General features: G+C 49.8%; 1 protein-coding gene across 47 annotated transcripts in view; it reads left to right on the forward strand.

The window, feature by feature from the left end:
- VWCE (von Willebrand factor C and EGF domains) overlaps window positions 1–22,766 on the forward strand; it is a 37,795-nt gene that overhangs the window by 12,926 nt on the left and 2,103 nt on the right. For 6 of the 47 annotated variants that reach the window (XM_074013483.1, XM_074013484.1, XM_074013486.1 and 3 more), the window contains 13 exons: window positions 705–833; window positions 1,365–1,807; window positions 1,890–1,983; window positions 3,970–4,052; window positions 6,713–6,893; window positions 8,915–9,000; window positions 10,213–10,330; window positions 12,053–12,138; window positions 14,472–14,568; window positions 15,939–16,021; window positions 18,298–18,388; window positions 18,472–18,554; window positions 18,932–19,022. In XM_074013483.1, coding sequence (XP_073869584.1) covers window positions 705–833; window positions 1,365–1,807; window positions 1,890–1,983; window positions 3,970–4,052; window positions 6,713–6,893; window positions 8,915–9,000; window positions 10,213–10,330; window positions 12,053–12,138; window positions 14,472–14,568; window positions 15,939–16,021; window positions 18,298–18,388; window positions 18,472–18,554; window positions 18,932–19,022 — 1,665 coding nt within the window. The other 41 variants (XM_074013487.1, XM_074013488.1, XM_074013490.1 and 38 more) reach the window with 29 other exon arrangements.

The raw sequence follows: 22,766 nt of genomic DNA on the forward strand, positions 1-22,766 counted from the left end.
CTCTGCATGAAGACCCTGTCTTGGACTTTTCCTGGCCATTTGCCACTTTCATCCTGTTATGTTTCTCTTCCGCTCCTCTCCCAGATACACCCCAAGGATTCCTCTCTGCTCACCCATTTTCTTGGCTGCCTTTGCTCCCCTTGGTAAATAAAGCACGTTATGTCTTGGTTCCTCTGGTTTAGAAGGAGACCCTGTTTTCTCAGCCCATTAGCAGAAATTTCCAGAAAGGGATTGGCATGTTTGGTTTGAGCTTGGCTCATGGGCTGAAGGTGGGGTCCCATGGGCCTGAAAAAAGACCTTGTTCTAGCGGAGTTAGGTATTTGTCCCGAAGCCTACCTTGAGCAGCTCAGTGAGTTTTGAGACTTTTTTCGGAAAGAAAAACGGGAGGGTGGAAGGTTTGGAGATGAGCTTCTCAGCGGGATTTATCCCCACCAGGCAGCAATTAATTACCACTGCATAGTGCTGGGGCTGAGTCTGATACTCGCATTAAATGCCTGCTGGATATGTGAACCTATCAACGAGACTAGCACTAGATTTCAGCCCCGCTCCGAACTGCCTGAGTCACATCCCGCACCTTGGGGCAGGGATGGACCTTGTAAGAACGTGGCAGGGAAACTCCCCAAGTCTTCTGAGCTAAGGGATGGGCGGAAGAAGGGCTCGGTACCCCAAACAAAGCAGCAGTCCGCAGCGAGGCTCTCCCGCAGATGTAAACGAGTGTCGGAGACCATTGGAGAGGCGAGTCTGTCACCATTCCTGCCACAACACCGTGGGCAGCTTCCTATGCACATGCCGACCTGGCTTCAGGCTCCGAGCTGACCGCGTGTCCTGTGAAGGTGAGGTCCCCCTCCCCTCCCTACAGTCGGCGACTGGCCACGCCCCCTCAGAGCGTGTCCCCTCCCCATTCACGCCCTCCGGGCACCCAGCCACGCCCTCTCAGCGCCTGGCCCTGCCCTGCCCCGGCCCCGCCCACCTGGCGCCAGGCCCCCTTATTTCCGTCTGCCCTTGTTTTCAGTTCATCTTGTTTGTTACTTCCAACACTCTCCTTTCTTCCTCGCTTTTTTTTTTTTCCCACTTCTTTATCCATTCTTCCCTCTTCTTTTCACTGTTTCCCCAGCCCTTCTGTTTTTTCCTAAATGATAAAAGGATAAAACCCAACAAGGAGTCAGAATAACATGGGCTGCAGCGACAACCATTTCCGTGGTTCGCTCTGTCGCAGGGCGACAGTGTGCCCATAAACATAGTAGAATGTTGCGCGGACCACGGGGGTAAACAGGGGCTTGTGGTGGAGCTGAGCCCAGGTCTCCCTAAACCTTGCCTCCTGTCTCTGCTGCCCACCCCAACAGACCTCCGTGCTTCTGTTTCAGCTTTCCCGAAAGCTGTGCTGGCCCCATCTGCCATCCTGCAACCGCGGCAACACCCGTCCAAGATGCTCCTGTTGCTTCCTGAGGCCGGCCGGCCTGCCCTGTCCCCAGGACATAGCCCTCCTTCTGGGGCTCCAGGGCCCCCAGCCGGAGTCAGGACCGCCCGCCTGCCATCTCCCACCCCACCACTACCCACATCCTCCCCTTCTGCCCCTGTGTGGCTGCTGTCCACCCTGATGGCCACCCCAGTGCCTACTGCCTCACTGCTGGGGCACCTCAGACCCCCCTCACTCCTTCATGGGGAAGTGATGGGGACCCCTTCCTCACCCAGGGGCCCTCAGGCCCCCTGGCTGGCAGCAGGGCCCTCTCCCTGCTGGCACCTGGGAGCCATGCTTGAATCAGGGAGTCGCTGGACAGAGCCTGGATGTTCCCAGTGCTGGTGCAAGGTGGGTACTAGGGGTCCCTGGAACTTCTTTGGTCTGGAGTCTGGGGCCTTGTGATGGCTGTAACTCCTGGTTGTGCTTCTAGGATGGGAAGGTGACCTGTGAAAAGGTGAGGTGTGAAGCTGCTTGTTCCCACCCAATTCCCTCCAAAGATGGGGGGTGCTGCCCATCATGCACAGGTGAGAGCTGGTGCCAGGGAAGGACATAGCCCTGCCTCTTCCTTTCTCTGCACCCTCCTGCCGCCAAAAGGCTGTTCTTTAACATTAGTGTACATTAGAATCTCCTGGAGGGCTTACCAAGCCACACTTTCCTTGGCACTGTCCCTAGAGCTTCTGATTCAGTAGGTCTGGGATAGGGCCAGAACATGTGCATTTGAACAGGTTCCCAGGTGATACTGATGTGCCTGGTCTAGTGACCACACTTTGAGAACCACCCGTTTATGCTGTAATATCTCTCAAGGGGGACTTTTCATCTTCTGGGCATTGTTTTCAGCTTCATTTGCTCATTCATTTATTCAGTCATTCATTGAGCCTCTTTAAATCCACTGTGCAGTCCCCTTCTCCTGCCCCAGTTCCCCTCCTACAGGGGGAGGAGTCATTGTTTCTAAATTCTGTCCCCTTTTTGACTACCCCCGCCATCTGCTGATGGTTTTTCATTTGCTTCTCATTGCTGGAAGGATAGGGACCCAAATTCTTCAGAGATCTTTCACAGAGCTTCTCGAAACTTGCTCTGCACTTGGATCAAGGGGACTCTTTTTTTTTTTTTTTTTTTTTGAGACGGAGTCTCGCTCTGTAGCCCAGGCTGGAGTGCAGTGGCCGGATCTCAGCTCACTGCAAGCTCCGCCTCCCGGGTTCACGCCATTCTCCAGCCTCAGCCTCCCGAGTAGCTGGGACTACAGGCGCCTGCCACCTCGCCCGGCTAGTTTTTTGTATTTCTTAGTAGAGACGGGGTTTCACCGTGTTAGCCAGGATGGTCTCGATCTCCTGACCTCGTGATCCGCCCGTCTCGGCCTCCCAAAGTGCTGGGATTACAGGCTTGAGCCACTGCGTCCAGCCGGGGACTCTTATTAAAATGCAGATTCTTGGCTAGGCATGCTGGCTGAAGCCTGTAATCCCAGCACTTTGGGAGGCGGAGGTGGGCGGATCACTTGAGCCCAGGAGTTTGAGACTAGCCCTGTGTCTACAAAAAATACAAAAAATTAGCCAGGTATGGTGGCGTGTACCTGTAGTCCTACCTGCCTGGGAGACTGAGGTGGGAGGATCACCTGAGCCCAGGAGGTTGAGGCTGCAGTGAGCCATGATTGTGCCACTGCACTCTAGCCTGGGCGACAGAGCGAGACCTTGGCTCAAAAAAAAAAACAGGCATGAGCCGCCGTGCCTGGCTTGATTTTCTTAGTTACTGTTGTGGGTTATGTCCCCGATACATGCTGAGTCCTGAGTGCGAAGTATTGGGTACTTTATTGCCCAGGTGTTGGATCCTTCCAAGTTCCCTGCAGGGTACATGGTGGTGTTTTCATTTTGCAGTGAAGACAGCTGGATACCAGAGAGGTGAACATGTCCAGGGCCAAGCTGGTTAATGGAGCTGGAGGGCCAGGGTTTCTTTTTTTTAACATGGAGTCTCACTCTGTTGCCCAGGCTGGAGTGCAGTGGCGCGATCTCGGCTTACTGCAACGTCTGCCTCCCGGGTTCAAGCGATTCTCCTGCTTCAACCTCCCCAGTAGTGGGATTACAGGCACACACCACCAGGCCTGGCTAATTTTTGTATTTTCAGTAGAGACAGAGTTTCACCATGTTGGCCAGGCTGGTCTCAAACTCCTGACGTTGTGATCTGCCAGCCTCGGCCTCCCAAAGTGCTGGGATTACAGGTGTGAGCCACTGCGCCTGGCCTCAGGTTTTGAACCCAGGCTGCCTTTCCTGCCCTCTGGGAAGAAAATGCTGTGCCCTCCAGACAGTTGTGAGTTTGTGAGACAGGGATGGACCCTCCTGGGGCCACCACAACTGATCCTTGCAGGACCACACAGTCAGAGTACCCTGAATCTGCCACTCCTGGGACACCTAGGGCAGTGAGAGAATGTTCCAGGTACATTAAGCATGGAGAAGCAGCGAGACCTCAAGCTTCCTCTTTGAAGAGGTCTGATGCTTTTACCTCCTATTTGTCCTTCAAAGACTGTTTTCACAGTGGTGTCGTCCGAGCTGAAGGGGACGTGTTTTCACCTCCCAACGAGAACTGCACCGTCTGTGTCTGTCTGGTAAGCGTCACAAGATCCTCAAAGCCTCATGGGTGTTTTCTTAACCTTTGGGGGTTTTAGAGGAAGGGGAAAAGACCGGATGTTAAAGGTGAGCTTGTTGAGTGGAAGGGAACATTCTCAGGTTGTGGAATTTGGTTAGAAGCTGTAGAATTGAAAAGGGGGAGGGAAGTATAAAGCGGGAAGGTTGGTGGAGTCAGGGAGGCTTCTACTCCGCAGCAGACAGCCAGCAGGCACACAGGGTCGTCTGTTTAGGAAGGGGAGGGGACGAAACTCCCTCGGAAACTTCCCACCAGGGAGGCTGTTTTTCTCTCCAGGCAAAATATTTGCCAGCACAATAAAGGTCTCCACATTTGGGAGAAAGAAGGCTCATTACCAAACCCAGCTTGTTAAAAGTATTTGGCTTTGGGCAAATTCACTCCTGCAAGAATAGTTATTAAGCACCTACTGTGTGCCTGCCCTGCCAGATGCTGTCCCGTGTATTTGATTAGGAGCATCTACTGAGTGCCAGGCCCAGGGTTGGTGCTTCTCATCTCTTTCCTCACTGAGGCTCCCAGCAGCTTTTCAGGCTCAGCTTTACTGCCCCTATTCTGCAGATGAAAAGACAGAGGCTGGGAGGTGGCAGAGTTGGGATTTGAGGTCTCTCTGAGCCCAAAGTCAGGGCTCTGTCCACCAGCCCTCACTGCCACCTTCTGACCATCTTTATTTTTTATTTTAGAGACAGGGTCTTGCTCTATTGCCCAGGCTGGATTATAGTGGTACAGTCATAGCACGTTGTAGCCTCCAATTCCCGGGCTCGAGCGATCCTCCCATCTCAGTGTCCCAGGTAGCTGAGACCACAGGCGCATGCCATTACACCCGGCTAATTTTTTTTTTTTTTTTTTTTTTTGTAGAGACAGGGTCTCACTGTGTTGCCCAGGCTGGTCTCAAATTCCTGGGCTCAAGTGATCCTCCCACCTTGGCCTCCCAAAATGCTGGGATTACAATGATGAGCCACTGCACCTGGTCATGACCATCTTTAAATGTCTGTTGTTCTGGCATCAAAGGTGGAAGCTGCAGTGTGAAATCGGGCATGCAGACAACCACCAGCACCCTTTATCCAACTCTTCCTATGTGCTACATGAAAGCACAGCAGCCAAGTTCCCTCCCTCCCTCCTTTCTTTCCTTTCTTTCATGTTTCTTTCTTCTCTTTCTCTTCTCTCTTTCCCCCCTCCCCTCCCCTCCCCTCCCCTGCCCTCCCCTCTCCTCTTCTGCTCATCTCCTCTTGCTCCTCTCCTCTCCTCCTCTTTCCTCTCCTCTCCTCCCCTCCCCTCCCCTCTCTTCTCCTCTCCTCCCCTCCCCTCCCCTCCCCTCTCTTCTTCTCCCCTCCCCTCTTTTCTCCTCCCCTCCCCTCTCTTCTCTCCTAATCTCCTCCCCTTCCCCTCTCCTTTCTCCCCCCTCCCCCTCCTCCTTCCCCTCCCCCTCCCCCCATCCCTCCTCTCTCCTCTCCTCTCCTCTTTTCTTACTTATGGGATCTCATTTTGTTGTCCAGGCTGGGGTGCAGGGGTGCAATCATGGCTCACTGTAGCCTTGACTTCCCATGCTAAAGCAATCTTCCCACCTCAACCTCCCGAGTAACTGGGACCACAGGCATGTGCCACCACCCCAGCTAATTTATTTTATTTTATTTTTTGTAGAGACAGGGTCTCCCTATGTTGCCAGGCTGGTCTGAAACTCCTGGGCTCAAGCAGTTCTCTCGTCTTGGCCTCCCAAAGTACTGGGATTACAGGCGTGAGCCACGGCATACAGCCCCAAGTGCTTTCATGCATGATCTCATTTCACGTAATCCTTGGAAACCCCGAGAGACACGCCAATTCCAGCCTATTTCTTAGATGGGGAGAATGGGGCTCAGAGATGTGATGTACTTGGCCCAAAGTGTTGATAGGGGAGGAGCAGATATTGGAACTCAGGTGTGGCTGACTCCAAAACTGGGGGCTCTTTGGTCTCAATGTCAAATTTAAAACACTTACTTTGAAATTTAATTCTTTGACTAGCCAATATGAGCCACCTGATTCAAAACTCAGATGCACGGGAAGGTGTGTGGGGGTCTCCTTCCCTGCAGGAGTCAGCTCTGTTCTCTGCTCCCCGGTACCTTCCAGAGCTCCCAGGCATATTTGCATAAGGAAGGGAGCACGCTCTGCCCGCTGGGCTGCCCTGGCCTTTTTCCTGGAATGGTGTGTTACGGCCTGGAGGTGTTCTAACCACACCATATGTATTAGTCCATTTCCACACTGTCGATAAAGACATACCTGAGACTGGGTAATTTATAAAGAAAAGGAGGTTTAATGAACTCACAGCTCCATGTGGCTGGGGAGGCCTCACAATCATGGTGGAAGGTGAAAGGTACGTCTTACATCGCAGAAGGCAAGAGAGAACGGGAGCCAAGCGAAAGGGGAAACCCTTCATCAAACCAGCAGATCTCGTGAGATTTACTCACTTCCAGGAGAACAGTATGGGGGAAACCGCCCCCATGATTCAATTCAATTCAGTGTGAGAATTATGGGAGCTACAATTCACGATGAGATTTGGGTGAGGACACAGCCAAACCATATCAGCATCATAAACACCGGGAATGTGTCCCTGTGACACGGCAGCATTTAAAGGTTTCTGGTGGCCTCCTTTAGGCAGCTTTCCTGTTCAAAGGGCCTGCTGTGAGATGGGGAATGAGCCCTGTTCTACCCCTGCACCCCCAGTGCCATCTCTTGCCTCCTCCTCAGGCTGGAAACGTGTCCTGCATCTCTCCCGAGTGTCCCCCCGGCCCCTGTCAGACCTCCCCACAGTCAGATTGCTGTACTTGTGTTCCAGGTAAGTGACACTCTTGGAGCATTTTTCTTTTTCTTTTTTTTTTTTAGATTTTTTGTAGACCTCGCTATGTTGCCCAGGCTGGTCTTGAGCCTCAGGTGGTCCTCCTGCTTCAGCCTCTCAAAGTGCTGGGATGACAGACATGAGCTCCCAAGCCCGTTTTTGCATTTTGCTTTTTTTTTTTTTTTTTTTTTTTTTTTTTTTGAGGGGGAGACTTGCTCTCCAGGCTGGAGTGCAGTGGCATAATCTCAGCTTGCTGCAACCTCCGCCTCCCAGGTTCAAGTGATTCTCCTGCCTGAGCCTCCGGAGTAGTGAGTAGCTGGGATTACAGGTGCCCGCCACCACGCCAGTCTAATTTTTGTATTTTTAGTAGAGACAGGGTTTCATGATGTTTGCCAGGCTGGTCTCGATCTCCTGACCTCAGGTGATCGACCTGCCTTGGCCTCCCAAAGTGCTGGGATGACAGGCGTGAGCCCCAGAGCCTGGTTTTACATTTTGCTTCTTCGTGTGTGCAGGGGAGGTTGTCTTTTGAGTATGCGACGGCGTGGGGTGAGTGGAGGAGTCAGGGAGGAGATTGGTTTCTGCTTTACAAACTCAGATCAAGTGAAGCATTTCAAAGTGGCTGTTTTTATTGTGCACTTTTTATGTGTACAACAGTTTGATGCTAGACTGTACTCACAGCCCAGCTTTCCCCTGCCTTAGGAGGCACCTTCAGCTCAGGCAGGACTGGGTTTCAGTCCACCTTTGTCATTGCTCTGTCCCAGGGCAGGGAGGGGTCTCTCCTTAGCCACTAATGAGTTGGTCCTTTGTTAAAAACAAGGTTTTATTTCCTGGGATGGCTTCATCACTGTCATGGATGTTCCCTGCTGACCCTGTGCCCCTTGCTGTGTGGGGCACTTGCCGGAACTCCATCTCATGAAACCCTATGTCACCACTCTAAGGCAGTACTATTTATTGCCCCATTTTATAGATGGGAAAACTGAGACTCGGGAAGTTCAAGTCACTGCCTAAAGGCACACAACCATTAAGTAATGGAGCAGAACTTGAATTCAGGTCTACCTGATTTCAAAGCTGGTGTTCTTTTTAAGTATTTTTTTCTAAATATTTAAATGTTATATTATTTTTAATTGACTTATTTTTGCATAGTCAATGTAGTCTGGATGAGATAGGAACCCTTATCAGTTCCATTGTACAGATGAGAAAACTGAGGCTTAGAGAGCTTTAAGTGTCTTGTCCAAAGTCATTCCCTGGTGAGTTGTGTAGCTAGGATTTGAGCCCAGGGCATTCTAACAGCAGGTGACCCTGGGCAGTTTCTAAGGCTGTTTTTTCACTGGAGTGGATCTTCAAATCAAAGGCTCTCCCCAGATTCTCATAGCCTCCAGGGGGGGTGGTAGCAACATTTGTCTAACGTGGCACCTTTGTCTTAGGTGTCTGGGACAGTCTCTTTTTCTTTCTTTTTTTCTGTTACTCTTTAGTTATTTAGGGCTTCCCCTGCCTTTTTTAGTTAAGGACCTCGTCTTACATGTGATTCATTCTTTGTCAGATTTTTTGTTGTTGTTGAGATGGAGTCTTGCTCTGTCGCCCAGGCTGCAGTAGAGTGATGCAATCACTATAACCTCAACCCCTGGTTTCAAGCCATCCTCCTGCCTCAGCCTCCTGATTAGCAAGGACTACAGGCACACACTGCTGCACTCAGCTAATTTTTAAAAGTTTTTGTAGAGATGGGGTCTCGCTATGTTGACCAGACTGGCCTCGAACTCCTGGGTGCAAGAGATCCTCCCACCTCGGCCTCCCAGAATGTTGGGATTACAGGCGTGAACTGCCATACCCCAGCCCTTGTTTTGTGTCTGGGGTTTGGAGGGGCAGAAGTGCTTTGGGTTCCTGGGCATGGAGCATGCTTGGAGCATGCTGTGGAGTGTCGTGGGTGGGTGTTAAATGCCCCGGGGCTCCCCACCCATTTGTTCCCCCTTTTCTTTAGCTGCCTCTGCCCAAAGACCTTGAGCTGCTTCCTTTCTCCTCTGCAGTGAGATGCTATTTCCACGGCCGGTGGTACGCGGACGGGGCCGTGTTCAGTGGGGGTGGTGACGAGTGTACCACCTGTGTCTGCCAGGTATGGTGGTGGAGCGTCCCGAAGCCTGTGGAATTGATGGGGAGGGGAGCGAGGCACAGCGCTTTACTCAGGTTGACTTGACTAGGAGAACATGAGCTGCCATATAGCAACAGGGAAACTGAGGAAACAAAGGCACTACAGGGATCCCCCAGGCCTTCCCACAGTCTCTTTGAACTTCATCTTTCAGCACTGCTATTTACAGAGCACCTACTGTGTGCTGGGGACACAGCTGAGCACAAGGAAGTCCCAGTCCCCTTGGTCCAGAAGCCCACAGCCTAGGTGGGTTGATGGCCAGGGGCCCAGGACTCCTGATGCCTTTTTGGAAGGCGGGATGTTAAGTAGAGATCTAGAGGGTGGTGGGGACTCATCAGGCAGGGAGCTGAGGTTGCTGTACCCAGCAGAGGGTGGAGGACTGGAGACGGCCATTCTGGCTAGAGCACGGAGAGAGGCAGGCAGGCAGCAAGGCTGCAGGACGGGGTTGCATCTTGGGTTGTGTTCCCTAGAAGCAGGGCCTGTGCAGGCAACTTACCAAAGGAGTGCTCTCAGGAGAAACCAGCGAGGGAAGCAGGGTGAAGGTGTGGTTTCACACTGATCCCTGGGAAGCTCTGGACAGTGGACCGCGCTGGGGAGCAAGGCTCTTGCACCCCAGGGCCAGTCAGTTATAGAGACTCTCTGTGTTCCCCAGGGAGTGGGGGCAGTGACCATCCAGGCACCTCTGGAGGATGCAGCTGCCGCCAGCCACTGGCAGCACTTCAGAGACAGGACCTGGGTGGGCACTGACAGCCTCTGCCCTGACTCAGTCCTGAAGGGCTCCACCAGCTGCATTGAGGGCTTTGCACTCAGTCAAGCTGCGGAATGGTTTTATGCGTGGAGGGATACGATCAGATTGTGCTGGAGAAAGTTCTCTGGCTGCGGACCAAGAGACGATTGGAGGGGCCAGAGTGGAAGACAGTGGGGAGCCTGGATGGCAGCAGGAGGCTGAGAGATGGTGGACACCACGCCTATTCCCAGCATGCCCTCCTGGGCTCACACCCAGCCCCCATTGAAGGACTGCGGGTTCTCCCCACCCCACTGTTGTGCTCCCTGGAGATTTCTTTGTCAGTTTCACTTGAGTAGTGGGAGGGTGATGGCAGCCTGCCAGCCTCCTCTAGCTCTCCATGGTCTCCAGGCGGAGCGCTGCCCTCATCATTCTGTGCCTGGGCTCTCTTCCAGAATGGGGAGGTGGAGTGCTCCTTCATGCCCTGCCCTGAGCTGGCCTGCCCCCGAGAAGAGTGGCGGCTGGGCCCTGGGCAGTGCTGCTTCACCTGCCAGGAGCCCACACCCGCGACAGGTGAGCTGGCCCAGGGCTGCCCCGACACAGGGCAGGGCGTGGATGCTGGGGAGAGAGGCTGAGCTCCACCTGTTGAGACTGCTGGTGTGTGTGTTTGTGTGCGTGTGTATGAATGTGAGTCTGTTTTGTGTAGTGTGTCTGAGTGTGTGCCTGTATAAGTTTGTGTGTGTCTGAGTTTGTGAGTGGTTGTGTGTTGGTGTGTTAGTAGTACCTACGTGTGGGAGCCTGTGTATGTGTGTCTTTGTATTTATGTATATGAGTGTGTGTCTGTGTTTTGTGTAGTATGTCTATGTGTATCTCTGTGGGGGTGTGTGTGTGTATGTGTCTGTGTTTTTGTGTGTGCCTGTGTGAGCATGCATGTTTGTGTCTCTTGTGTCTGCATATGTGTCTCTCGTGTCTGCATGTGTGTGTGTGCATGTAAGTGTATGAGTGTGTCTGAGTGTAAGTTTGTGTGTCTGTGTGAGTAATGTGTGTGTCTGTGAGCATGTATATGTATGTGTGCATTTGTATGAATGTGTGTAAATTTGTGTACATGTGTCTTTGCCCGTGTACAAGTGTGTATCTGTGTGTTGTGTAGTATGTCTTAGTGTGTGCCTGTGTGTGTGTTTCTGTGCTTGTGAGTAGTTTTCTGTGGGTGTGTGTCAGTGTGTTAGTGGTATCTGTGTGTGGGAGTCTGTGTACATGTGTCTTTATGTATGAGCATGTGTCTGCTTTGTGTAGTATGAGTGTGTCTCTGTGGTATTTATGTTTGTGTCTGGTTTTGTGTTTTTGTGTGTGCCTGTGTGAGCATGCATGTTTGTGTTTGTTGTGTCTGTATATGTGTATATGCATGTAAGTGTTTGATTCTGAGTGTGTCTGTGTGCAAGTTTGTGTCTCTCTGTGTGAGTAGTATCTGTGTGTGTGAGTATATGTATGTAAGTGTATTTCTATGAGTGTATGTTTGTGTGAGTTGTATCTGTGTGTGTATGTAAATGTGCATTTGTGTATGTGTGTGTCTCTGTGCATGAATGGTATCTGCATGCATGTGTAAGTGTGCATTAGTATGAGTGTATGTGTGTCTCTGTGAACTGTATCTGTGTGTGTGTGTATAAATATGCATTTGTATGAGTGTGTGTATGCATGAATGGTATCTGCGTGCATGTGTAAGTGTGCATTAGTATGAGTGTATGTGTGTCTCCGTGAACTGTATCTGTGTGTGTGTGTGTATAAATATGCATTTGTATGAGTGTGTGTATGCATGAATGGTATCTGCGTGCATGTGTAAGTGTGCATTAGTATGAGTGTATGTGTGTCTCCGTGAACTGTATCTGTGTGTGTGTATATATAAATATGCATTTGTATGAGTGTGTGTGTCTGTGCATGAATGGTATCTGCGTGCATGTGTCTGTGTACGTAAGTACATTTGTATGCGTGTATGTGTGTCTGTGTTGTATCTGTGTGTGTATGCAAATGTACATTTGTATCAGTATGTGTGTGTCTCTGTGCATGAATGGTATCTGTGTGTGTGTATTTAAGTGTGCATTTGTATGAGTATGTGTGTGTGAGTTGTATCTGTGTGTATATGTAAGTGTGCATTTGTATGAGTGTAAGTTTGTGTGTCGATGTGTGTGAGTGATATCAGTGTTTGTGTGTGTGTGTGTGCGCATAAGGCATCTGTCCTTGCTGCTGTTGTAGTCTAGGTCTTGTGCCCACTGTCTTTTCTTTGCCATTGTCCTCATCCAGGCTGCTCTCTCGATGACAATGGGGTTGAGTTTCCAATTGGACAGATCTGGTCGCCTGGTGACCCCTGTGAGTTATGCATCTGCCAGGTGAATGACAACCTGCTCGCCTTCAGCTGCTTTACCCGGCTGCCCCGCCTCACCCAGAGGAGACAAGCGTCCTGGCCCCTCCAGAGGCTGGCCTCAGGCTGGCTGCAGTCTCCCTCCAGCACTGTCAAGTTCCACTTTCACAGAAAGGGTTGGACGCAGTTTATCCTGCCCTCGGTAGATGTGTGAGGACCGTGGTGCTTGGCAGTTGGCCTTAAGAAGTGCGTATGGTTGGCTGGGCGCAGTGGCTCACGCCTGTAATCCCAGCACTTTGGGAGGCTGAGGTGGGTGGATCACAAGTTTAGGAGATCGAGGCCATCCTGGCTAACATGGTGAAACCCCGTCTCTACTAAAAATACAAAAAATTAGCCGAGCATGGTGGCGGGTTCCTGTAGTCCCAGGTACTTGGGTGACTGAGGCAGGAGAATCATTTGAACCCAGGAGGAGGAGGTTGCAGTGAGCTGAGATCGTGCCACTGCACCCCAGCTTGGGCAACAAAGCAAGACTCCATCTCAAAAAAAAAAAAAAGTGTGTATGTCCAAGAGTGGTGGCTCACGCCTGTAATCCCAACACTTAGGGAGGCTGAGGTGGGAAGATTGCTTGAGCCCAGGAATTTGAGACCAGCCTGGACAACATGGAGAGACCCTGTCTCTACAAAAAAAATACAAAAACTAGCTGCGTGTAGTGGCATGCCCCTGTAGTCCCTGCTACTTGGGAGGCTAAGGTGGGAGGATCGCTTCCTCAGCTCCTGAGGCTGACCCAGGAGGTCGAGGCTGCAGTGAACTGTGATCACATTACTGCATTCCAGCCTGGGTGAAAGAGAAAGACCCTGTTTCAAAAAAAAAAAAAAAAAAAAGTGTGTGTAACACACTGTGCATGTGCAGGGAGCTGCTGGCATGAGGAGTAAGAATTAGGAATCTTCATAGAAGGTTTTCCCCAGGCATGGATAACTGAGGGAGTGGGGCAGCCTGAGACCTAGTTGTTCAGGCTGTTTCTGTGAAATTGCAATGTTTTCTTCATGACTGCAAATCGTGTGACCTCACCATTTCAGAAATGGGTAAGGAGGTGCATGAGTTTGAGTCAGATGGACAGCAATGCAAACATAGCTATCCAGCCAGAAATACAACTCTTTTAGCTCATTATTGAAGCACTAGTCATTGTGGGTTTTTTTACCATTACGTATAATGGCAAAAACCGCAGTTTGGCACCAATCTAATACATGCTGGCTTTCCTTTCTACTTTAAGAGCTTCGAGTCTTTTAGAGGTTTATTTCTCAAAAGGAGGTCTCTTGCGCCTGCGTTGGGAGCCCTGGTTAGACGTGCAGGCTTTCAAGGCCCCGCCCACACCTCTGCCCTCAGAAACTGCATTTTAACCTCTAGGTGATTTGTGTGCACTTTCATGTGGGAGAAGCCCAGCCTTCTAGTGCCTTCGATGAGCCGTTGGTTAAAAAGCTGTAAGCTGAACACGTCTCATTGAAATTAGAGTCGGGAGGAAAGTCCATCCTGTGCTATCTTCTCCTTTATGACTGATTTCGGGCACCCATAATCAGTCACCGAGAGAGTGATACAAAAGGTTCAAACTGTCAGATTTTTTTTTTTTTTTTAAAGAAAAAGAGTCCGGGTGCGGTGGCTCACGCGTATAATCCCAGCACTTTGGGAGGCCGACACGGGGGGATGATCTGAGGTCACGAGTTCAAGACCAGCCTGACCAACATGGTGAAACCCCGTCCCTACTAAATATAAAAAAATTAGCCTGGCATGGTGGTGCGTGCCTGTAATCCCAGTTACTCAGGAGACTGAGGCAGGAAAATCGTTTAAACCAGGGAGGTGGAGGTTGCAGTGAGCCAAGATTGCGCCATTGCACTCCAGCCTGGGCAATATTGAGTAAGACTCTGTCTTAAAAAAAAAAAAAAAAGAAACCTTGTATGGCACTTTGGCTCTCTGAAATAGACGTTTCTGGTGGCATTGTTTTTTCTAAAAATAATGTTTTATGGTACTCTGTAGGTTCCCGGTGAGCCAGGTTTCCAGGGAAAAGGTGAGAAAGGATTTGGATGGGGGTAACGGTGCAGCCTTTGGCTGCTACAGGAAGCCGAGGAGACCAGAATCCCAGCCCTGACTTTCCTTCTCCTTAAAGATGCGTAGACTTCCTGGAAGGCTCACATGGCCTTTCCCAAGTAACCGGTCCTCTTTAGGGGGACCTGCCACCTTTCAGCTGCATCATGGTGCCTTTCAGGGCAAGCCTTGGCCAGGTTGCTACATTGCCGTTTCTTTTGCAGGGCGGGGAGGCAGGGGCTGGTGTCACCGGTGGGGTCTTGGTGAAGTTCCTCCTTCCTCCAGGCAGATGGCTCGGTGAGCTGCAAGAGAACAGACTGTGTGGACTCCTGCCCTCACCCGATCCGGATCCCTGGACAGTGCTGCCCAGACTGTTCAGCAGGTAATCCCCTGCCTCCGCCCCCAGCCCCCAGGGCAGGGCATCTCAGGGGGTCCCACCTCCAGGTTCACCCTGCACCGGGCTCCTTTGCGCTAAGCCCTATACAACCTTCATCTCTTGTCCTAACAACCCCAAGGGACAACCCCATTGCACAGATAAAGAAACTGAGGTAAAACAATTTGCCCAAGTCAGGCCGCCTCTGAGTGCTGGAGGCAGATCTGAAGACATGCAGGACTTACAGTGCAGGTGGGCGGTACAGGAGCTGTACCTGTGAGACAATGGGAAAACAGCAAGAGGAGAGCAGTTTTAATAGTCATTTTTGCCTTTTAATAGTCATTTTTACCTTTTCCATGATTTCAGAAGTAATGTTTTATTATAGGAAATTTATTTTATTTTATTTTACTTGTTTTGAGATAGCCTCGCTCTGTCTCCCAGGCTGGAGTGCAGTGGTGCAATCTCAGCTCACTGCACCCTCCGCCTCCCGGGTTCAAGCGATTCTCCTGCTTCAGCCTTCTGAGTAGCTGGGATCACAGGTGCCCACCACCACGCCCAGCTAGTTTTTGTATTTTTAGTAGAGACGGGGTTTCACCATGTTGGCCAGGCTGGTCTCGAACTCCTGACCTCAGGTGATCTGCCTGCCTTGGCCTCCTAAAGTGCTGGGATTACAGGCATGAGCCAACGCACCCGACTCCATTATAGAAAATTTAGGAAAAAAGCACAGAGAGCAAAAATAAAAAATAGTAACAAGGACCTATTATGACTGTTAAATTTGTGTTTATGTCCTTCTAGTCTCTTTTTGTGATGCGCACACACATTTAGTAGATGTACATTTTACATATATATATATATATATATTTTTTTTTTTTAAAGCTTCCCCTACTATCTCATCACCTGCTTTTACACTTACCAGTATGTTATAGCATCATCACTCAGATCAGGCTTCTGGGGCTGTCAGGAATCAGAGAGGGGAGTGGTGTTGGGGAATGTTCTGGACAGGCGGGGTTGGTGGTTTGACTGAGTTTGGAAGGCAGAGAGGAGTTGGGGGGCCTCACACACACCTCGTATTTCCAGTCCTTCCGCCTGATCCCCCCTGGTGAGGAGGTAGAGGACGAATCTCCCCACTCTCCAGGGTGAGAATACTGAGGCCAACAAGACACTTGATCCTTTTGCTGAATCCGGTGGGAAAAAAGTCAATACACGATTGAGACAATCCAGACAGGCATTTCGTCCCTTCCCTAACTCCCAGGGTGACTGCCTGGGGAGGCACATGGCCTCCCGTTTGCTATCCAGATAAGCCTCTGACCTTGGCCCTGGCGGGGAGCCTGGTCCCTGGCCACTCCCAGCTGGTGCTCAGCACGTGCTCTCTCTGGCAGGCTGCACCTACACAGGCAGAATCTTCTATAACAACGAGACCTTCCCGTCTGTGCTGGACCCATGTCTGAGCTGCATCTGCCTGGTATGGACCACCCAGATCTGACCCCCGCCTCTGGAAACTCCCCCACAACTGACATCGGCTCCTGAATCCCAGAGGCAAAATCCAGAGACCTCCACGACAAGGGATGCTTCTGGTTCATGGTGGAAGTCAGCTCCCTCCAGTCCTGCCCAGGGTGACCCTTTAGACAGGGCCAGATAAATTTTTTTTGTTTGTTTTTGAGATGGAGTCTTGCTTTATCACCCAGGCTCCCAGGTTGGAGTGCAGTGGTGCAATCTCAGCTCACTGCAACCTCCGCCTCCCGAGTTCAAGCGAGTCTCCTGTGTCAGCCTCCCGAGTAGCTGGGACTACAGGCATGCACCATCACGCACGGCTAATTTTTGTATTTTTGGTAGAGACGGGGTTTCGCCATGTTGGCCAGGCTGTTTCTGAACTCTTGAACTCAGGTGATCTGCCCACCTCAGCCTCCCAAAGTGTTGGGATTACGGGCATGAGCTACCATGCCCAGCCCAGATAAATGTTCTTAAACCTGGCTGGCAAAGTCCTCTGCTTCCGGGTTACCCACTAGAGATGGTCTCAGGGATTCTTGATGAGGGTGGAGGTGAAGCGTACAAACCTAGAACCTGGTACTGGAACCTTTTCAATAGACCCACATGGTCAAGCTCTTGCTGTGTGCCAGGCCCCTCATAGGCATGCACTCAGCTAATCCATTCCAGAATTTATCATCTCATTCTTCTGGATGAGAAAACCAAGGCACAGAGAGAGTCTTTGCTTAAGATCCCATAACTAGTTAATCAAAGTACTGAGAATGGAACCCTAGCATTGTGATTCCGAGATGCACATGTATTCTCCTGAGTCATACTGCCCCTCAGTCTGAAAAAGCATGTCACGTAGTATCATTTAATTTTTGGAGAATGAAAACAAATTTTTTTTTTTTTTTTTTTTTTTGAGACAGGGTGTTGCTTTGTCACCCAGGTTGAAGTGCAGTAGTATGATCATGGCTCACTGCAACCTTGAACTCCTAGACTCAAGCGATCGTCCCAAGTAGGTGGGATCACACCCAGCCAGGATTACCGCCACACCTGTCTAATTAAAACGTTCTTTTCATAGAGATGGGGTCATGTTGTATTGCTCAGGCTGGTATGGAACTTCTGGGCTCAGGCAGTCCTCCCACCTCGGCCTCCCAAGGTTTTGGGATTACAGGCATGAGCCATTGCACCCAGGCAAAAAGTTTTTTCTTTTTTAAAAGTTTATTTTATAAAATTTTTATATAAAAAATATTTTTATATAAAAAATATTTTTTTTAATAAAAAAAAACCTTGCTGTGTTGCCTAGGCTGGTCTTGAATTCCTGGCCTCAAGTGATCCTCCTACCTCACCTTCCCAAAGTGCTGGATTATAGGCGTGAGCCACTGTGTACGGATGAAAAAAAAATTCTTTTATTTATTTTTTTTGAGACAGTCTCGCTCTGTCGCCAGGCTGGAGTGCAGTGGCACAATCTTGGCTCACTGCAACCTCTGCCTCCCACGTTCAAGCAATTCTCCTGTCTCAGCCTCCTAAGTAGCTGGGATTACAGGTGCGTGCCACCACGCCCGGCTAATTTTTGTACTTTTAGTAGAGTCGGAGTTTTGCCATGTTGGCCAGGCTGGTCTCGAACTCCTGACCTCAAGTGATCTGCCCGCCTCGGCCTCCCAAAATGTTGGAATTACAGGAGTGAGCCACCGCTCCGGGCAAAAAATTCTTAATGCTTATTATGCTGACGGTCTGAATGTGGGATGACACTGCTTTGCTGGCGTGGGTACAGATGCAATACTCCTTTGGTGATCTGTGAGCCTCAGCAGAGTGCATGCGTGACAAGGGACACGATCTGCAGAAAGATTGAGAAACTCAGGGTAAACAGCCCTGTGCATGTAAACAGCCCTGGGCTACTTACCCTGAGTGATCCACTGCACGTAGGCCCCAGTTGTTCTCAGCCTCGGGCTTTGGGGAACTGTGGCCCCTGGATCTTCCTCTCTTGGGTTTTGGTGCTCATCTTTTCTGGGCAGTTCATGCAACAGGCATCTGTTAACAGATGCACTCCGTGGACAGGGCCATGTTCTTACCTTTGAGGGGCTTGAATTCTAGTGGGAAGATGGACCCCAACAGAGAAAATGTGCCTACTGCTCCACTGTCCCACCATGGTCTCCTCCCACAGTGTTGATCGTTCTGATGAGCACTCAGTGGCTATAGGAGCGGCATTTTCCTGAGTGTCTCATCAGCTGCCCTGAACCGAGGGCCTTGTGTGTTTTCTGTGTCTTGCAGCTGGGCTCAGTGGCCTGTTCCCCCGTGGACTGCCCCATCACCTGTACCTACCCTTTCCACCCTGACGGGGAGTGCTGTCCCGTGTGCCGAGGTGAGTGGGACCAGCTACCCCACGTGCAAGGCTCCCGGCCAGGCCTTGGCTCTCATGGGCTCCTGTCTCCTCCGCCTCCACAGACTGCAACTATGAGGGAAGGAAGGTGGCGAATGGCCAGGTGTTCACCTTGGATGATGAACCCTGCACCAGGTGCACGTGCCAGGTGAGCTGGGCCTGGGAACCCAAGAGCGGCCCCAGAAGAGGGCGGCTTCTTGCCTTTTGTCCCTTTGCAAAACATGGAGCCCCTTAGCTGGCATGAGTCCATCCTCCTGCCATCCTCCACCTTTAATTAACTGCCAGAATATCTGTGGTTTTGACCATCTCTCCCTCTGTGGAAGTCCAGAGGGAGAAGTGGTTTCCCTAAGGGGGTCCTGCCATGGCTGGCTTTACCTGTTCTCCAGGCGAGGGCTCAGGCACTGCAGCCTCTGTCCCGGGATCTTTCCATGGGTCCTGCTGCTGGTGCAAGAGGCCCTTGAGGGCACTGCCCAGGGCAGGCAAGATGCTCTGGGCTTCCTCATGGGGGTCCTTCTGCTTCCCCAGCTGGGAGAGGTGAGCTGCGAGAAGGTTTCCTGCCAGCGGGCCTGTGCCGACCCTGCCCTGCTCCCTGGGGACTGTTGCTCTTCCTGCCCAGGTAAGTGGGCCTCTGGGTCCTGGAGTGTCTCCACCATTTTCTTCCATCTTGCTCTTCTTCCCCAGTACGTAGAACTTATAAAGGGCCGGATGAGAGAAAGCTAGGCTCAGAGAGGGAACGCAGCTCGCGCACGGTTGTACAGCTGTGCTGTGACCTGCTGACCCTCGTCCCATGCTCATGATGCCACACACGATGGTGTTTGTTTATTTGTACTCCCTTTTTCTTCTTTATCTCCTTTCTTAATCTCTTCCTCTGCTTTCTTCTTTATTTTAAATTACAACATGGGAACTAAGTCCGTTTTACAGAAGAGTAATCTCTAACATGCATTGAGCACCCACTGTGTGCCGCGACACCTCATGTGTCTATACCCCTGCAATACTCCTGTCATCCTGTGCCAGGTGAGGAACAGACCCAGGGAGGTGAAGTGCTGTGCTTGAGTTCACATAGCTGATTGGTGGTAAAGCCAGGATTTCAGCCTGGAGTCGATGCTTTTAGATAGGACAGTGGATTGATTCCCAGCAACTGATGCCACTGTACTCCAGCCCGGGCCACAGAGAGACACTGTCTCTAAACAACCCAAAACACAACACAACACATATTCCTCCTGTCCCACTGAGATTTTGTACCCTTTGACAATCATCTCCCCATTCCCCTCGCCGCCACCAGCCTCCGTAACCACGATTCTACTCTCTGCTTCTTTGGGTTCAATCATTTTGGATTCCACATAAAACTGAGATTTTGCAATGGTTGTCTTTGTGTGTCTGGCTTATTTCGCTTAGCAAAATGTCCTCCAATTTCATCCATGTTGTTGCAAATGACAGAATTTCCTTTTTCTTTTTTTTGAGGATTCTCACTCTGTCACCCAGGCTGGAGTGCAGTGGCGCTATCTCAGCTCACTTCAACTTCCGCCTCCCAGGTTCAAGTGATTCTCGTGCCTCAGCCTCCTGAATAGCTGGGATTACAGGTGCACACCACCACACCCGGCTAATTTTTGTATTTTTAGTAGAGACAAGGTTTCACCATGTTCATCAGGCTGGTCTCGCACTTCTGACCTTAAGTGATCCGCCCCCTTCAGCCTCCCAAAGTGCTGGGATTACAGGCGTGAGCCTGTCATTTCCTTGTTTTAAAAGGCTAAATAATATTCCATTCTGGATAAAGAAATGTGGTATATGCACACAATGAAGTACTATTGACGGATACTTAGGTTGGTTCCATAGCTTGGCTACTGTGAATAGTGTCACAGTGAACACAGGAGTGCAGCTGTCTTCCCCAAACTGACTTTAAATCTTCTGGGTAAATACTCAGCAGTGGGATTGCTGGATCTATTTTATGTTTTTTAAAATTCTAGGAAGACAGGGATTTTTTTTTCACTGATGGTGGCCTGAATTTCCTTTTTTATAAAATATTTGTTTAACTCCTTTGACCTTTCGAAGAGTATGCTCTCTTTTCGGGGGCAGCTCTTCAGATCTGTGGATGATGAGCTTTTAGGGCGGGTGGCACCGGGAATATCCACTGAGCCTTTAAATCCATCATGTTGGGGACATCATAGATTGTACTTCATTATAACCACCACAAACTTCTCTGCATGCTAGTGGATATTAGTCCCCTGAATGTCTAGAGACTGATTGCTAGCTAACGTGCCAGGCACGTTACTCAGCATTTTATACCTTACTTAAATGTATTACCTCATTTAAATGTTCATGGAATGTTCCAGCGTGGCTGCTATGTTCCCCATTTTGCAGGTGGGGAAATGGAGGCTCAAAGAAGTTAAGTTTCTAGTTGGTGTGTAAGACTTAAGCCTAGGTCTCTCTTATTTCCTATCCTTTGCTCTTTCCCATCCTGCCCTCCTACCTCCACATGGGGAAACTGAGGCCCAAAGAGGTGACCTTCAGGCCTGGCATGGTGGCTTATGCCTGTAATTCCAGCACTTTGGGAGGCTGATGTGGGCGGATCGCCTGAGGCCAGGAGTTCGAGACCAGCCTGTCCAATGTGGTGAAACCCTGTCTCTACTAAAAGTAGAAAAATTAGCCGGGCGTGTTGGTGCACGCCTGTAATCTCAGCTATTTGGGAGGCTGAGGCAGGAGAATTGCTTGAACCTGGGAGATGGACGTTGCAGTGAGCTGAGACTGCCCCCTGCCCTCCAGCCTGGGCAACAGAGCAACACTCTGTCTCAAACAAAAACAAAACAAAGAGGTAACCTCCAGAGCCCAGCTCCTTCTCCTGAAACACGTTATGTTTACCACATACTTCTTATTAACAAGAACTCCCTTTAAGGGAAAACAACTTTTTATTGAAGTAGAATATGTTTTCTTTTGATGATTTTTTTTTTTTTTTTTTTTTTTGAGACAGGGTCTCACTCTGTTGCCCAGGCTGGACTGCAGTGGTGCGATCACAGCTCACTGTAGCCTCGACCCCCTGGGCTCAAGCAATCCTCCTACTTCAGTCTCACAAGTAGCTGGGACTACAGGTGCGTGTCACCATGCCTGGCTAATTTTTTGTTTTATTTCCAAGCCCATGAAGTGATAAACGCTTGGCTAATTATTTTATTTTTTTAGAGACACTGTCTTGCTGTGTTGCCCAGGCTGGTCCCAACTCCTGGACTCAAGCGATCGTCCCGCCTTGGCCTCCCAAACTGTTGAGATTATAGGCATGAGCCACCGAGCCCAGCCTCTTTTGATGATTTTTTAAAAGTATAACAGCTTTCTTAGGATATAGTTCATATATCATACGTTCACACATTTAAAGTATATGATTCAATCATTTAAAGCGTATTTTTAGAGTTATGCAACCATCTATTAATACGAATAGTTGATTTTTAAAATATAATCATTCCAGTTTTTTATGTGCTTGACAACATCTGATTTTTCCTTGATCATACCTTTGATACTCTTTCTTCTTCTTCTTTTTTTTTTTTTTTTTTGAGATGGAGTCTCGCTCTGTTGTCCAGGCTGGAGTGCAGTGGCATCATCTTGGCTCACTGCAACCTGCATCTCGCAGGTTCCAGCAACTCTCCTGCCTCAGCCTCCCGAGTAGCTGAACTACAGGCACCACCATGCCTTGCTAATTTTTGTATTTTTAGTAGAGATGGGGTTTCACCATGTTGGCCAGGATGGTCTCAAGCTCATGACCTCAAGTGATCCATCCACCCGGCCTCCCAGAATGCTGGGATTATGGGCATGAGCCACTGTGCCTGGCGTGATACTCTTTCTTTTTTTGCTTCTTCACTCTTCATTTTCTTTTTGCTGAGCTTCTTCCTTTTTTCACAAATGATTCCTAACTTTCTGGTGGTTTATCTTAATGATTTTTTGACTTTACAAGGTACAAAACCATCAAAATTTTGCTGTATTTTGAATTTTGATCTTTTCCTGGGTTATCAATATGTGACACATGGATATTCAGCACTTTATTAAAAAAATAGGATTTGACTTAGATGATTTTGCCCAACTGTAGGCCAATGTAAGTGTTCTGAACACGCATAAGGTTGGCCAGGGTTCAGGAAGTGAGCTGTATTAAATGCATTTTTGCTGGGCACTGTGGATCATGCTGATAATCCCAGCACTTTGGGAGACTGAGGCAGGAGGATCACTTGAGCTCAGGAGTTTGAGACCAGCCTGGGCAACAAAGTAGGATCCTGTCTCTACTAAAATAAAGTAAAAGTAAAGTAAAGTAAAAAGTAAAGTAAAATAAAATAAAATATAAAATAAATAAATACTAGCCAGGTGTGGTAGCATGTGACTATGGTCC

The sequence above is a fragment of the Macaca fascicularis genome, chromosome 14 (assembly GCF_037993035.2).
Source record: "Macaca fascicularis isolate 582-1 chromosome 14, T2T-MFA8v1.1".
Lineage (NCBI taxonomy): Eukaryota > Metazoa > Chordata > Mammalia > Primates > Cercopithecidae > Macaca > Macaca fascicularis.